The sequence below is a fragment of the Octopus sinensis genome, linkage group LG4 (genome assembly GCF_006345805.1).
Source record: "Octopus sinensis linkage group LG4, ASM634580v1, whole genome shotgun sequence".
Lineage (NCBI taxonomy): Eukaryota > Metazoa > Mollusca > Cephalopoda > Octopoda > Octopodidae > Octopus > Octopus sinensis.
This window is the reverse complement of record NC_043000.1, coordinates 103854008-103871095: the sequence shown is the minus strand read 5'-3', so window position 1 is coordinate 103871095 and position 17088 is coordinate 103854008. Positions and strand designations below refer to the sequence as shown.

The 17088-nt window shown below is 38.2% G+C and overlaps 2 protein-coding genes across 2 annotated transcripts; one reads left to right on the top strand and one right to left on the bottom strand.

The window, feature by feature from the left end:
- Positions 1 to 1138: 1138 nt before the first annotated feature.
- LOC115210409 (ribulose-phosphate 3-epimerase) lies at positions 1139 to 10318 on the bottom strand. The gene is made up of 5 exons (XM_029779009.2): positions 9938 to 10318; positions 6554 to 6661; positions 5802 to 5936; positions 4969 to 5055; positions 1139 to 1570 (listed from the first exon to the last, which is right to left on the bottom strand). Exons 1-5 carry the CDS (start codon positions 10178 to 10180, stop codon positions 1448 to 1450), a joined length of 696 nt encoding a protein of 231 aa, XP_029634869.1. The 5' UTR covers positions 10181 to 10318; the 3' UTR covers positions 1139 to 1447.
- A 2636-nt stretch (positions 10319 to 12954) lies between these two features.
- LOC115210544 lies at positions 12955 to 13464 on the top strand. The gene has a single exon (XM_029779147.1). It carries the CDS (start codon positions 12955 to 12957, stop codon positions 13462 to 13464), a length of 510 nt encoding a protein of 169 aa, XP_029635007.1.
- Positions 13465 to 17088: the final 3624 nt, after the last annotated feature.

The window sequence follows — 17088 nt, the reverse complement described above, 5'->3', positions numbered from 1 at the left end:
AAGCCAGTTTACTTTATTACTGTGTGCCAGATGATGCAGCCACGAGGTGCTGTGAAATCAGTCCAACCCATGCCAGTGCAGAAGAAAATAGAATTAGCCCTGATTCAGCTATGATCAATCTAGCCTGTACTTTTTCAGGTATTAGATAATTCATTTTTTTTTGCAGATGGGAACATGTGATTTAAAGATTTTGCTGTTGTTTATGGCGGTATAATTAAGAAGATTGCATAACAAGTACATAGCATGGTTCTTTTTTCAATTTTGTTATGATACTTCAAGCAACTGTCCAAAATCATAGCCAGAAGTAAACCAATATTTTGTCAGAGAAATTTAGCAAATAGAAACTGTGTGGGAGTCTGTATATATCTCACTGTCTTTCTCTCCCTAGACATACACACACATATATATATATATACATGAGGAGGTACTGAAAAGTTCCTAGCTTTAAGGGTATTACGATGGAGGCCCAACCTTCCAAGTTATTTTACAGGGCTATGTAAAACTGAAGGACTACTGCAATAAGTATGAATATGAGGGGAATATGTTGAATAAAATCATAACTGATCTTCCTGTATTTTCTTTTACCCAAAGCCAGGCATTTTTCAGCCCCCACTCGTATATATATATATATACATACATATCTATGTTTGTTTTTATGTTCAATTATAATAAAAACAATTTTACATTAGTCTGATGGGTTATTTTATAACTTTGTAGAGAACAGATTTATTGTTCTTAAACAAAATTATTGATAGTTGCTTTGAAATTTCGGCCAGCTAAGTCATCGTCAGCAGTACGACAATGGCTCAGCTAGCTAAAACTTCGAAGTCTCTGCCAATAATATTGTTTAAAAGCAATATATATATATATAAAGATAAAAAGACAGGTATGTATATGTATGTGTATGTGCACGCGGATATCTACCTGTTGGTGAATACCAATATAAATGCTATCTGACAATTAAGACTGTACAAGGGAGGTAACTAATGTCAATTGTAGCTATTCACACACTACAGTTTGCTAATACGAGTACCAGACAAAGTATTGTTGTCAATATAACTGACAATACTGTAGTCCAATGACTGAAAAAAAGTAGAAAAAAAAAAAAGGAAAAGAAAGAAAGATAAGCAATTGCAAATGCAATAAAGCTAAGCAATGGAATTTATTAATCTGAAATCAGTCACCAAATTGACCAACATTTATAGACCAACCAGTAGCTTGAGCATGTTTGTATGAAAACAAGACGTCAATTAATCACATAAAATCAAGGATGTATGAAGGTGACAGCTAACAATGTCACTAACATGACAACTAACATGATAAAGTTGTACACACAATGAAAAAGACAGTTTAGGGGCAGTCTCGTAGCAAGTTAGGGAGATGTATGTTCAATGTCCTAAAAGCATGTGGAATGGTAACATTTCAAGTAGCATGATTGTTGTATCCTTTATCGTTCTAGTTGACTCTTCTGAATAGCTTCTTCCACTGTCATTCGTAAGAAGTTAATAGTTTGACGTGGATTATCACTATTGATGATGGCACTGCCTGAGACGATCATGTTGGCACCGGCCTAGACAAACAGAAATTAAAATGTTTTAACAAAAAGCAATAAAGTACTAATTCTGTTTGTAAGATTGCATACATGTACTAGAGAGCATTTTTGTGTGCATATGTGCACACATTTACACACGTAGAAATATATATATATATATTACGGAGATGTACTCGCATAGCAAGTAATTTGATCTGAGATCGTGTGCTGAAACAAAAACAATTGCAGCGTGGAAGGTGTTTATAAGCCATTTAAGAAACACACAAAAGCCGTTCGATTCACTTCAACATTTAAGTTTAATTTGTCAAAATATTTTCGTCGCTAAAATCCGCGACCTGTTCTTTTGTCAGTGAACAGGTCGCGAATTTTATCGACGAAAATATTTTGACAAATTAAACTTAAATGTTGAAGTGAATTGAACGGCTTTTGTGTGTTTCTTAAATGGCTTATAAACACATTCCACGCTGCAATTGTTATATATATATATATATATATATATATATATCGAAATCGATCAATGGAAATTGCAGATGTGTTACCAGTGCCGGTGGCATGTAAGAGAACTTTCCGTTTCGCGACCGTTGCCAGCACCGCCCCGTTTCGTGTCCGTTGCCAGCCTCGCCTGGCCCTCGTGCCGGTGGCACATAAAAAGCACCATCCGTTCGTGGCCGTTTGCCAGCTCTGTCTGGCACCAGTGCGGGTGGCACGTAAAAAGCACCCACTACACTCACGGAGTGGTTGGCGTTAGGAAGGGCATCCAGCCGTAGAAACACTGCCAGATTTGACTGGGCCTGATGAAGCCTGGCTTCACAGACCCCAGTAGAACCGTCCAACCCATGCTAGCATGGAAAACGGACGCTAAATGATGATGATGATGATATATATCCATCAACTGCGGGGGTGCGGGTGGAGGCTAGATGTACTAGATAGCTTCCCTTATCTAGGTGACCAAGTTAGTAGTAGAGGTGAAAGAAAAGTAAGCATAAGAGGCATATCAGAGAGGTGTGCAAGAGAGACGACTGCACTGGTCATGTGATGCATATGGACGAGGACAGCTGTGTAAAGAAGTGCCAATCTCTAACTGTGGAGGTAGACCCAGGAAGACATGGGAACATTGAGCCTTACAGAGGCAATGGCTAGTGACTGAGACCTTTGGCAATATGCTGTGCTTGAGAAAACGTGTGAAGCCAAGTCAAATTGTAATCATGGCTGATGCTGGTGTCACATAACTGGCACATAAACAGCACCTTTCAAGCATTGGGCCTCATGGAAGTAAAGTGACTGGGTGCCTTTTGAGTATTGGGCCCCAGGGAGGCAAAGTGGCTGAGTTCCACTTGAGTGTTGAGCCTGACAGAGGCAATGAACGAAACCTTTGGTATTATGTCATGTTTAAGACCCATCAAGCCCAGTAAAATCACAGTTGTGGTGGATACTGGTTTCATGCAAATGGCACATAGAAGCACCCATTACACTCTCAGAGTGGTTGGCATTAGGAAGGGCATCCAGCTGTAAAAAAACCATGCCAAATCAGAGTGGAGTCTAGTGCAGCCTTCCAGCTCACCAGCCCTGGTGATGTTCAGGCTGCTGCTGAAGCAAATGACAGCAAGAAGCTTTACCATCATATGAAGCAAATTTATGGGCCTAAGAGCTCCATATCAGCTCAGTTTTCTACTCTATTTACTAAAACAGAAATCACAGGTTGCTGGATCGAACAGTTCTCTGAACTCCTAAACCATGAGTCAGTTGTGGATGAAACACTGATTGATACTATGCAACAAAGACCTATCATTGGCTCCTTAAATTCTACACCCTCAATAGATGAAGTAATGACATCAATAAGTAAATTGAATCTTGGTAGGGCACCTGGAAAAGATGGAATTTGTGCTGAGGTCTTGTGATTTGGTGGTGATTTTATTCTTCCTCTCTATAAAGGAAAAGGAGCCAGAACAATATGTGGTAACTACAGAGGTATTGCTCCACTATCAGCTGCTGGCAAATATTCTTCTTACCCGCCTGAATGGGCGTCTCATAAATGATGTCCTATCTGAATCTCAATGTGGCTTCTAATCTGGTAGAGGGACAATGGATATAATTTTTACAGCAAGACAGATGCATGAAGGACTTAAGCATGCTGCTTGAAAGCACATTGCTGGTGTAGTGAATGGGGAAAGCTTGGTCTGCAATGTTTGCAGTCATGTATGCTTGTCAAGAGGAGGGCTCATTAGCCACCAATGGAGCTGCAAAATGCAAAATATAAGTTAGTCCTAGAGTGCACAATGTTCCTGAAGGTCAAGAATGGTCTTCCTCAGTCACAAGTGGATGGCCATCATATATGTGTGTGGGTGTGTGTGTGTGTATGCATGGTGTATATAAGTGTGCCCATCTGCGCCTGTGATTGTTTACCAGTGTTAAGTTGTGTCACTGTATAGTAAAAACAGTAACTTTGGATTTCATTAGGGATCAATAAGGTTCTGGTTTAAAAACCTTAGAAGATGATGTCCCAGCATGGCCAAAGTTCAATGACTGAAACCAGTAAAGTGAAAGAATAAAAGAAATGATTGATTGAATGTCTTGTGATGAACCTGACACTCTTATTTATAGCATCTATTTAATAATACTACTTGAGAAGTATCCACCTCTCTCCCTTAACCTTGTTGTTGTCATATTTCTATTGGAATATACTGCTTTTGTTTCAATTTATTTTGAAAACAATGAAAAATTTAGTAAAATAATTTCATCATTATTCACTTGGTGTTTGGAATATAAATTAACATGAAATGTTGATGGAATGTTTTTAATTTAGATCATTTTAAAACAGGTTTATATTTTGGAACCAACAGCAATCTCAAGTAGATTGGTATAAAAAGGGTTAAGTAATCCAAACATGCTTTTAGAGGTTTGAGCTCAGTACATCAAGCTCAAACAAAACTCAGCAATTAAGCAGTATCCTTACAGCTTAACTGTGAGCCATATATAACTAAATATAGCTCAAAATTAATTTTTTGGTGTGTAGATGCATGGTCTAGTGATTAGGATGTTTCACACATGATTGTAAGATTGTAGTTTTAATTCTGTGTTTTTCAACAAAACACTTCATTTCATGTTACTCCATCCCGTTCAGCTGTAAACAAGTTCCAGCAATAGCAGGGAAGTTAACCTTGTGATGGGCTGGCATCCCATTCTGAGATTTAATAATCTCAGTCACTTATAAGCCATAGAGACCAAGTTAAGATCTATCTTTACGAGCCTTAGAGCTCATGCCAAATCTAAACTAAGATATATTTTGGTGCTTATGATGTAGTGTAAGTGTCATCAGTGTGATAGGTCTCTCACATTACCATTCAGTATTACCTCCTGCAAATATATTAAATGGTATAGTATCCAACAGCATAAAATAAGAAGTCATATTTGCTTACATCAGCACAGTCTTTAATAGTAGAAGTTCCAACGCCGCCATCAACCTCAATGTCTAACTCACGGAATTTCTCTCTAAGTAACCGCACCTTTAGAATGGACAAAAACAATTTGATTGAAATATGTTCAACACTGCCTAAATATATATGGCATAGAAATTTCAATGCCTCTAATATTCAATTTCTAACCCAATTTTCTTGCACTTTGTCTCTCTCTGAGATACAGGGCTTATTAAAAACAAATCCCTTACTCTATTCCAAATCATTTTGATTTTACAGTGCACTTGGCTCACATACGGAAATTTAAAAAAAAAATATTGTTTGAAAGTTAAAAATTTAAGATTAAAAATATAGAAAACCATTGCATACCTTGTTTTCTTGGTTGTACTTATATATGATGATTTCTAATTTAAGCACAAATTAGTGATTTTGGAGTTAGGATGGTTAGTTGATTACACTGATTCCAACCCCAAAACAATGAAAGGCAAAGCTGACTGTGGTGAGATTTGAACTCAGAATCTAGAGAGCCAAGAAAATACTACAATGCTCTAATGATTCTGCCGATTCACCACCACCACCACCACCCTCATACCTAGCTATGCACATAAACTAATGAATAAAAGATTTTTTTAAGGCACTCATGTATGGAATTTCTAATGTGTTGAATCATATTTTTTTTTAAAATCCACAGGAGCACCAAGACATTCCTGGCACGCCAGCATGTCACAGTGCACTGTTTGGGAGTTACTTATCTATTAATTCACCTAGAGTTGGATTCTGTCAATCACTATTATACTGCTCTTAAATTTCCAAGTAATACAGAGAAAAATCTTTACTTTTGACATTTGTTCTTTCATAAATGACTGCCCACCAAATCCAGGTTCCACTGTCATTACAAGGACCATATCAACCATATGTACATAAGGAAGCACTGTTTCTACAGCTGTATTTGGTTTTATACCTATTCCAACCTGAAAACAAAGCAGAGTTTTATCATAGTATTAAAAAAAATTAATCAAAGAAACAGACAAATACATTTACAAGAAAACCAATATAAAGGATAATCTAGTACTTTGAGTGAAAGGAAAATTTAATCTAACAATAGTCTATAAAAAAAGCATTTTACCATATATTTTGTAATGATATTATTACTCTTACACTACACTATTAGTGCCTCAAAGTTTTACTGGAAATTATTTAAATGCCATATTTTGATAATTGTTTATCAATGTTTAATAAGGTCATTGTAAGTCCATGTCAGTGACATTAAAGTACTTGACTTTTGACCAGAAAAATCAAACTATAATAAGGTGTTGTATATTAGGACAATAAAACTGATTGTAATCAGTTTGACTGATTTACAACAGATTCCACTTTGACCCCACTGTTTAAATGTAAAATTTAGAATTTCAACAAAATCCATAATAGCTATGCTATAACTGATAAAGAAAAAAAATAATAACTTATGTAAAACATGAGAAGGAAAGTCGTTTGTAATTTTGTTACAGGAAAAATGGGGTTTCATAGTATATAAAAATTAGGGTTAGGGTATATATAAAAAGTGTAAAGTAAAAAAATATATATTTACTTTCATTCCTGATTCTTTGATCTTGCGCACACAGTCCTCAGGATTGTCAGTGGCCTCTATATGGAAGGTATATTGATTTGCACCTGCCTCTGCCATACCTTCTACCCACTAGAAGAGAAAATTAAAGGCAAATTATAGAGGTTATTCTCTTTATTAAATCTTTAAGGCAACACACTAAAAGAATAAAGTGAGGTTGGCTAAGATAGTTGAGCAGCAACTTTTTTAGTTTAGCATATCTAATTTCACATAGTTTGCAGCTCAAATCTCACAAGAATTGACATAATCATTTATTTTGCCAAGTTCTGAACAGCTGTAACTGTAGAACTGTTAATGATCAAGTTCATCTAGCTGTAAGAAGCTACCACATGGTAAATGATTACTACAGCTCACTGCTGTTAGTTGCAACTGCACTTTCATACTGAGAACTGTTTCATCATCTCTCAGGGCCGTGTTCACTCTCCTCATGAAATGACACATTTTTCTCCAGCTACAAGGAGAGTTGAATGTTGTTTCAGTTGCTGATTCCTTTATGTACATACTGCTGTAGAAACTAACAGCACAAGAAGTTGTATTAGAGCTTTAGGTGCCAGAAGTCATTTGGAAGAGAAACAAAAAATATTGAACAGAACTTTATTGATAACATCATCACCATAGAAACTACCTTTCATAATAGTCCCCCCCCCCACCAAATGCTATGTCACTGCTTCAGCAGACCTATGATTAAGGCATCTGATCTTATCAAACATAGTTTATCTCAGATCACATTATCCAATATGACCAACAATTTACTATTGTATCTATACACACAGTAGATAGATTGAAGGGAAATTAAAATCTACTGCTAGGTTAAAATTGACGAGATGTTGACTTACTGAAAAGTCTGTAATTTGTTTCTAAGTAGTGTCTTAGAAAGAGCTTTTTGGTCAAAACAATGATCTATAATTGTGATGTATCATCATCATTTAGCGTCCGTTCTCCATGCTAGCATGGGTTGGACGGTTCAACTGGGGTCTGTGAAGCTGGAAGGCTTCATCAGGCCCAGTCAGATCTGGCAGTGTTTCTACGGCTGGATGCCCTTCCTAACGCCAACCACTCCGTGAGTGTAGTGGGTGCTTTTTACGTGCCACCTGCACAGGTGCCAGACACAGCTGGCAAACGACCACGAACGGATGGTGCTTTTACGTGTCACCGGTACGGGGCCAGGCGAGGCTGGCAACGGACACGAACAGATGGTGCTTTTACATGCCACCGACACGGGGGTCAGACAGGGCTGGCAAACGGACACGAACGGATGGTGCTTTTACGTGTCACCGGCACGGGGGTCAGGCGAGGCTGGCAACGGACACGAACGGATGGTGCTTTTACATGTCACCGACATGGGGGCCAGACAGGGCTGGCAAACGGACACGAACGGATGGTGCTTTTACATGTCACCGACATGGGGGCCAGACAGGGCTGGCAAACGGCCACGAACGGATGGTGCTTTTACGTGTCACCGGCACGGGGGCCAGACAGAGCTGGCAAACGGCCACAAACGGATGGTGCTTTTACGTGTCACCGGCACGGGGGCCAGGCCAGGCTGGCAACGAACACGAACGGATGGTGCTTTTTACGTGCCACCTACACGGGGCCAGACAGGGCTGGCGAACGGCTACGAACGGATGGTACTTTTACGTGTCACCTGCACGGGGGCCCTGATGTTGATCGACCTCAATTTGGTATATCTTTTACAAATACAACTGAGACATACTGATATAGTTTAGAATAACTGCAGCTGAGCCATTTAAATCAATTCATTAAGTATTGATTTGGAAACAGATTTCTGATTAAATTCCAATAAATCTGATTGTATTTACAATGTTGAGCATTATCAAATTTTTACATCAATTTGTGAGTATAGAAGAGTAAGCTCCCTTGCTACAAAAAAAAAAAAACAAAGGAAAATTAGTCTGGATTTTGAAGTGGTTCCAAAATATTAATTGGAAATTAAATGGTTTTAAAGAACTCATTCAATAGCGTACAAGTATATCACTTGTACACATCAATACTAGAGAAATGAAATGTTACACCAGATGAATTTGGATACACACGTCAGGTACAATGACACTGAATTGTTGGAGCGTCGTACAAAATGGCATGCTAGGACTCTACATTCAGAGTTCAAATTCCATCAAGGTCGATTTTGCCTTTCATTTGTCAGAAAGTCGATAAAATAGTACCATATATCGGATTCCATATAACTGATTGTTTCCTCCCCATAAAATTTCAGGCCATGTGACTTACGGGGTGGACGGAATCGATGGATTAGACAAAATATTTTGTTGTGTTTACCTACACATACTTTACTGAATTCCAATGTTGCCTTTATGGATTTACTGCCTATACACTTTTTCGGGGTCGAAGCGAGGCAGCCATGTGCATATGATAGTAATAATGTTTTTAGTAGTCATTAACAAGAAAGAAACACACACACACACAAACTAAATATATAACACGTGCAAGTCTTGTAATAAGACGTAATAACGGCTTCCAAATTCCAGTATAATCTAGAACCGAGTGGTAGCTATTTCATCGACTTCGAATGGATGAAAGGAAACATCGACACTGAATGAGCAAGGAGCTCGCACGTAGGGTAACGAGTCAGACGCTACCGCTTCTACTTTTTTCTTTCGCCGTCCTTACACCACCATCACTTCTTTCTCTCGCTCACTTGGATGATGACAAACAATAATAAGAATCAAACGAGCTACCAGGTCACTCGATCTATCTGAAATCTTCCACAACTTACATCCCATAATTTTAAACACAGAGCACATTGGATAATATAACCCTAGATATCCCTAAAAATACGGATGGTTATGGAAGGAATGTCTATGATCATAGGGTTTGCTTGATCAAGGTTGAGCTTGTATTATGATATAAACAATCAGTTCCGATAACTTCTTCCCACCAGTTTTAGAGGTTTTAAAAAGATCATGTGCACTGTCTACTGAAGAATTCATAAGAATTTAAATAGGCTCCCATATGGTCCCTCTATTGGGTAGAAACAGCAGCCAAAGTTTTCTCAAATCAGTTTTAGAAGATGAAAAATGTGCAATATAGTCTAAATATGCTTAAAAAATGAAAAGGAGGTAAAAAAGAGAGTTGCTGGTCACATCTGGAATGTCTGTAATCATAGGCCTACTGAATAAAATCCGATGATAAACTAAATAATCACTAACAAAAACAATTGTTGTCATCAAGAAAATGACAAAATAAAACTTTATAATAGTGAGCAGGCAAGTTACAATATCGTCAGACAAAATATTCTAAACTACAAGAGAGACACAGACAGAGTTCAAAGAATTAATAAAATAAATTAGCAAAGAAATACATCGCTCAGACCCTTTCAGGGTTCGCAACCATCATGTGCATGTCAAAGAATGCATTGGGAACTTTCGGTCGTAAACACTTGACAACGGGATGTCCAAAAGTTAAGTTCGGTACGAAGTGGCCATCCATCACATCCAGGTGCAAGTAATCTGCACCGCAATTCATCATTCGTTGACATTCTTCGGATAAAGATGAGAGATCAGAATTAAGAATAGACGGGCCTATCTTACATGTGTATCCCGAAGAAGCCGCCATTATTAGTAGTGCTAAATGCGGGAAACTGATTCAGGATCTCAGTTTCGTAACCACTCTTTTTTGTGTTCTTGTTTTCACGTATAGTTGAAAGGTTATTTAGTTTATTTGGCGCGCTGTTCAAAATAGCTAAAACTGTTTGTTTACTAAATGCTTACTGGTTTTAACTTATGTAAATCGTAAGGTTAATTTGATTTTGTTTGTAAAGTCAATGAATGAGTATAAATAAATGACCGCATGCGAATTTCGTTTCCATACAATATTTCGGTACTATTTAAGAAGAGTGATCCCGGTGCGCGCACTATCATAGTCGCGCATCCGCGCGAGCTAGTCGTCACTAGTCGATCCTACGACTACCTAGCAATGTAAATAAAACACAAAATAAATATATTTTTACACAAAGTAAATAAGACACAAAAACAAAGTAAATAATTTTTCTAAACAAAGTAAATAAAATACAAAGTAAGGATCGACTAGTCACGACTAGCTAGCGCGGATGTGCGACTACGCGAGTGCACGAACTGTGAGTACCCAATATTTCTACAGTTGTTAAGGAGCGAGCTGGCAGAATCGTTGACACGCCGGATAAAATGCTAAGCGGCATTTCGTCCGTCTTCACGTTCCAAGTTCAAATTCGGCCAAAGTCGTCTTTGCCTTTCGAGGTCGATAAAATACGTACCAATTGAACACTGGAGTCGATGTAATCGACTAACCCACTTCTCCCAGACTTCTGAACTTGTGCCAAAATTTGAAATTGGTATTTCTAAAGATGTTGTTTAGCCCCTGTCACTACTGATCGGCCAAACCTATGGCCCAAACCACTTCAGCTGCGTCTGTCCTGTCTACCAAAGATGAGGACATACGATGAAATTATATTGAATCTTGACATTCGTCATGTCTAATTGTAATTCTAATCCCCATGAATATTTTTAAATGCTTTAAAAATATAAGTTTTGAACCTGGTTTAAATATTCTCTAAGGAAAATGAAACCCCACTCTAAATACCTTGCGTTTCATCTATAGTACCTTCTTAACATTTTCCACTCTCTTGTTTAACTCACGAGAGTTAAAATCCTCCACATTGCAAATTAAGATTCTCTTCAATGCGTAGGATCTTCCTTTCGTTCAATATTTATACAGCAAGAGTGTAGGCTGGCTGAATCGTTAGTACACCGGGCAAAATGCTAAGCGGTCGTTAGTTTGTCTTTACGTTCTGAACTTTAGGAGTCAGGTGACCTACAGAGTTGTGCTGTGATAATGTCTTCATCATAAACATTGCATTCCGACATTACACAAAGATATAATATACCTACGGAATGATATCGCACTGCTAAGGCCTAAAAAGTTCAAGGGCCAGCAATTAACACATAAAGTTATAGTGATTGTTTTTTAGAGAAGAGGTAGACCCAGGAAGACATGGGATGAGGTGGTGAAGCATGACCTTCGAATACTGGGCCTCACAGACACAATGACAGAAAGCTGAGACCTTTGGAGATATGTTGTGATGCGTTGGGTGATATGATATACTTAACTGACTCTCGTTCTGGTAGCACGTAAAATACATCATCCGAACATGGTCAATGCCAATGTCCCCTGACTGGCGCCTGTGCTGGTGGCACATAAAATGCACCATCCAAACGTGATTGATGCCAGGCTCACCTGACTAGCTCCTGTATTGGTGGCACGTAAAAAGCATCCACTACACTCTTGGAGTGGTTGGCATTAGGAAGGGTATCCAGCTTTAGAAACATTACCAGATCAGACTGGAGCCTGGTGCAGCTGCTGACTCTCCAGACCTCAGTCAAACCATCTGTAGCGTGGTAGTTTCAGCCATTTTGAAATATGGCTATAGCGATTGCTAATATCTTCACTATGTGAAAGGCAAGGCAGAAATGATCTCGTTTGAGGTTACAACCATCTTTGGGTCAACTTGTTCTTGTTCTAAACACTAACTTGATTGGCTGACAGGTGACACGAGTGGTCTCTACGTGTTTCGTGCCACTGGGGGACATGTGACACGAGGGTCCCTACGAAGTCTGCGCCACTGGTTGACACGTGATGCGAATTGTCTCGACTTATTTCGTGCCATAATTGCGAATCAGCCAATCAAGACTTTCGGTTAAAATTCCATTTTCTGGAGTTCGGTGAGCCAACCAAACAGTATATAAAGCAGGGTTCACAGACACTTAGGTCTTGGGTTCCAGTTCTTCTAAGAACTAACTTAGGCCACCTGCCGCTCAACTTAGAGATATGCAATTGTCTCTGCTACTACCTGTTGCTACGCTAATCTATACAACTACTGAAAGCCTCTCGAGTAGATTCCAGCATCTTGCCCTATGGACAGTAAACTAAATGCAATTGTTAATTCTATGTTCAGTACCATTGGGTATGCTCCACGCCACCCGAACACACAGACACAAAACATGCTAACGCTTACGAACTCTTAAAATCCACATGATTGTAAAATACGTAAAATAAATAATATTTATCTACCAACAGAAGACTTGTGTCAATTCACTTATGTACTATTGTCGTTTGTATGTAGTTTATGGCTTTGAATAATTCGTTAAGAGTAGAACCGCGTGCAATCGTATTTCCTACACGATACGACCAAGCGTGATCCTATTTCTTACACTGGTGACCCCAACTACGCAGCCATTCGCATATACTACGCAGCCGATAATAAACATAAGTACGGAAGTATTGACACAGAAGAAGCTGAAAAAGGAATATTTTTTGAAAAAAAAACAAAAACAAAATACATATCCACAAATATAATGGAGCAGGAAAAAAAAGAATGCGGAGCATCGTACTTCGACAGAAGTTACACACAAGCTTCTGTCAATGTCTTGAGTAGTCCCCCATGGACTGGTGATACACTGATGTGGTTGACGCAACTAGAGGCAACCTTCAGAGCCAACAGAATAGCGAACGAAGAACAGAAGTACAACATCATGCTTAGTAACTTGCCGCCACCGCTAAGCAATGAAATCAGGGATCTGTTACTGAACCCTATGGAACCGGTGTCATATTCTTCGATTAAGGAAGAAATATTGAAGTGCACGTCTAGTTCCAAGCAAAAGGAATTTGCGAAATTGTTTAACGGTGAAGAGCTGGGTAATAGAAAACCCACGCAACTGTTGAGAAGGATGAACGAACTGCTGGGGAACCAGCAAATAGAGGAATCGTACCTCAAAGAGGTATTTTTCAACAAACTGCCGCATAAAACACAAACCTTGCTCTCGGCAGTAAAAACCAGAACTCAATCCAACAGTTGGCGGACCTAGCGGACGGTATTTTGGAGTTATCGTCCAAGGAGACTATTAGTGCGATTCCTTCAATTTCAAATGAGATACAAGAATTGAAGAAATGTTACGAGCAACAGTTCAAAGTATTGACAAAAAAAATTGGGAGCTTGCAACTGGAGAGAAACAGCCGCGCCGATCAGAGAAAAAACACAAAGTGGCGCAGGAGATCGAAGAGCCCTAGCGTGAACAGAAACGCCATATGCTGGTATCACGCTAAATTCGGAGAGAATTCCTGTAAGTGCATCAAACCCTGTGCGTTCGATTTCCTTGCTAAAAAAAAAGGAAATTCGGGAAACTTCTAAACCATAGATTGGATGCGACGAAGTCTGTGGATAGCATTGTAAAAAGTCGCGTGTTTTTCGTATATGACTTAAAATCAAAAGAAAGATTTCTCGTGGATACAGGAGCAGCGTGTTCGATATGGCCTGTAAGGCTCTTAAAACAGAAAACCAAACCCGTGTATATGACTCTTCAAGCGGTGAATCAGTCTGAAATTCAAACGTTTGGAGAGATCAGCTTAACACTTGACATAAATTTGCGAAGAGAATACAAATGGGTATTCATAGTAGCAGATTTACCATATCCAATATTAGGAGTGGATTTTTTGGTGCACTATCATTTAATGGTAGATGTGAACAAACAAAAATTAATAGACACACAAACGTCATTAAAAATTCAGGGAATGAGATGCAGAAGAGCAACAATCAGTCCACTATATTTCATGGCGTCCACAGAAAATAAGTACCACAAAATTTTGGAAAACTATCCACAAATCACGAAGCAGTTAACTCTGAATACCACGTGTACGCATTCGGTGACACATCACATCATCACACACGGACCACCGAGGAGATTATCGCCGGAGAAATTGAAGGTGGCTAAGGTGGAGTTTCGGCATATGATGGACCTGGGTATAATCCGTCCTTCTAGTAGTAGCTGGTCAACACCATTAGTTATGGTCAAGAAAAACCTCATCGACTGGCGACCTTGTGGAGATTTTAGACAACTGAATGCGAAAACAAAGCCTGACAAATATCCAATACCCCACATAATGGATTTTGCGACTTCTTTGAGTGGTTGTACCATTTTTTCAAAGATAGATTTAGTCAGGGCATACAACCAAATTCCTGTGGCAGATAACGATATACCGAAGACAGCTATTACCACTCCATTTGGTTTGTTTGAATTTCTTCGCATGCCTTTCGGATTGAGGAATGCGGCAAATACTTTTCAAAGGTTTATGGATGAAGTAACACGAGATTTACCTTTCGTGTTTGCTTATATAGACGATATTCTCATCGCTAGTCCATCGGAAGAAACACATGGAGAGCATTTAAAAAAAATCTTCGAACGATTAACAAAATTTGGAATTGTGATAAACCCATCGAAATGTGTTTTTGGTGAAACGACCATATCCTTTTTGGGTCATCTAATCGGTAAAGATGGAATTCGCCCATTACCAGAGAAGGTGGAAGCAATAAAAAACTTCCCAGTACCAAATAGTTTAAGGAAGCTCAGAGGATTTTTAGGGATCGTCAATTTTTACAGAAAGTTCATTCCTAAAGTTACGGAAACCCTATATCCCTTAACTGAGCTATTGAAAAATAGAAAGAAAAAAAATGAAGCCATAACCTTACAAGAAAAGGAATTACAAGCCTTTAAAGAAATCAAAGAGAAACTGTGTAAAGCAACGCTTTTAAACCACCAGGTTCCTGAAGCGAAATTATCATTGATGGTTGATGCTTCCGATGTGGGGATTGGTGGGGTTCTACAGCAATTTCATTGTAATTCCTGGCAACCATTGGCATTTTTTTCAAAAAAATTCAAGGCACCAGAAACCAAATACAGTGTTTTCGGCAGAGAATTGTTGGCAGCTTATTTGTCAATCAAACATTTCAGACATCTTCTTGAAGGTAGGTCATTTACTTTATTCACTGACCATAAACCGTTAACATATGCATTGAAAAACTCTTCGGAAAAATATTCTCCTAGAGAAATTAGACACCTTGATTTTATTTCACAGTTTACTGTGGATATACGTTTTATCAAGGGGGAAAAAAATATAGCAGCAGATGCACTTTCTCGAATGAATGTAGACGCATTAAGCTCATTAAGCACAATAAATTTGGAAGAGATGTCTAAGGATCAAGTTGCAGATAAAGAATTTTCTTCATATAAAAATTCTGATTCAACTGCTTTAAAATTTTAAATGTTGCCGATACATTCATGTAATTCACATATTTGGTGTGATATTTCTACAGGGCTTTCAAGACCATTTGTGCCTGAAAAGCATAGAAAAAATGTTTTTTCTAGCTTACATAATTTATCTCATCCAGGTATAGAAGCTTCGTTGAAGTTAATATCAAATCGTTTTGTTTGGCCTGGTATGAATAAGGATATTCGTTCATGGGTCAAAGCATGTATGCAATGTCAGAAATCTAAAGTACAGCGGCACATCAAAGCACCATTAGGCACATTTGCAAATCCGGATGCGAGATTCCAACATATCCACATCGATATAGTGGGACCCTTGCCTCCGTGCGAGGATAATATGTATTTGTTGACGTGTGTGGACTGTTTTTCCAGATGGCCAGAAGCTTATCCGATAAAGGATGTATCTGCAGGAACTATAGCAAAAACTTTGTTTACCAATTGGATGTCTAGATTCGGCATCCCAAATACAGTGACAACAGATCGTGGTAGACAATTTGAGTCTAGCTTGTTCGCAGAATTCAATAAATTGTTGGGAATTAATAGAATTCGTACAACTTCATATCACCCACAATCTAACGGAATGGTAGAAAGGTTCCATAGACAGTTGAAAGCTTCATTAAGAACTTATTCTAATTCTAACGATTGGCTAGAGGCTCTGCCAGTGGTATTGTTGGGAATTAGAAGTGTGGTTAAAGAAACTATACAGTATTCTCCAGCTGAACTTTTGTATGGAACAACGTTAACTTTACCTGCTCAAATGTTCGAAGAAACTAATTTTTTCAATGGAGATGTTAATGACTATGTAACTCGTCTAAAAAGATTTCTTACGGATATTCCTTCTTGTACAAGAAAATTGCAAAATGTTAAAAGTTTTCTTCCTTCGGATATAAAATCTTGGACACATGTGTATGTCCGTAACGATGCAGCTCATAATTCGCTGAAATATAAATACACCGGACCTTTAAAAGTCTTATCAGTTACAGACAAAACTATGACTTTGGAGATGAATGGAAAGAAAGAAATTGTCAGTGTCGACAGAGTAAAAAAAGCTTATTTCGACCATTATCCATGTCATGAAACCAGAGATATGAGCAACACACATCAACACAACGTGAAACAAAAAAATGATATAGAAAACAACAAATCCGATGTTGAGGGAAAAGCGAAATCAATTCTAAAACCACCTACAAATGAAAAAAAAACTATAAGTGGTAGAACTGTACACTTCCCAAAAAAATTTTCTCAGTTTGTTTGAGGATATATTTTTTTTAAAAAAAAAAAAGAAAAATTTATTTTTATTTTTATCCATGGATTATATATATAATATATATATATATATATAAAAGACAGATTTGATTTATATTCATGGGTTCACAAAAAAAAACAACA

Excerpts from the sequence above, each read along its gene's own strand:
- LOC115210409 (XM_029779009.2), bottom strand. The coding sequence starts at position 10,180 with ATGGCGGCTTCTTCGGGATACACATGTAAGATAGGCCCGTCTATTCTT. Across the intron at positions 6,662-9,937 it reads TGGTTGCGAACCCTGAAAGG|TGGGTAGAAGGTATGGCAGA; the intron begins GTCTGAGCGATG and ends TTTCTCTTCTAG. Across the intron at positions 5,937-6,553 it reads TCAAAGAATCAGGAATGAAA|GTTGGAATAGGTATAAAACC; the intron begins GTAAATATATAT and ends CTTTGTTTTCAG.
- LOC115210544 (XM_029779147.1), top strand. The coding sequence starts at position 12,955 with ATGGAGCAGGAAAAAAAAGAATGCGGAGCATCGTACTTCGACAGAAGT.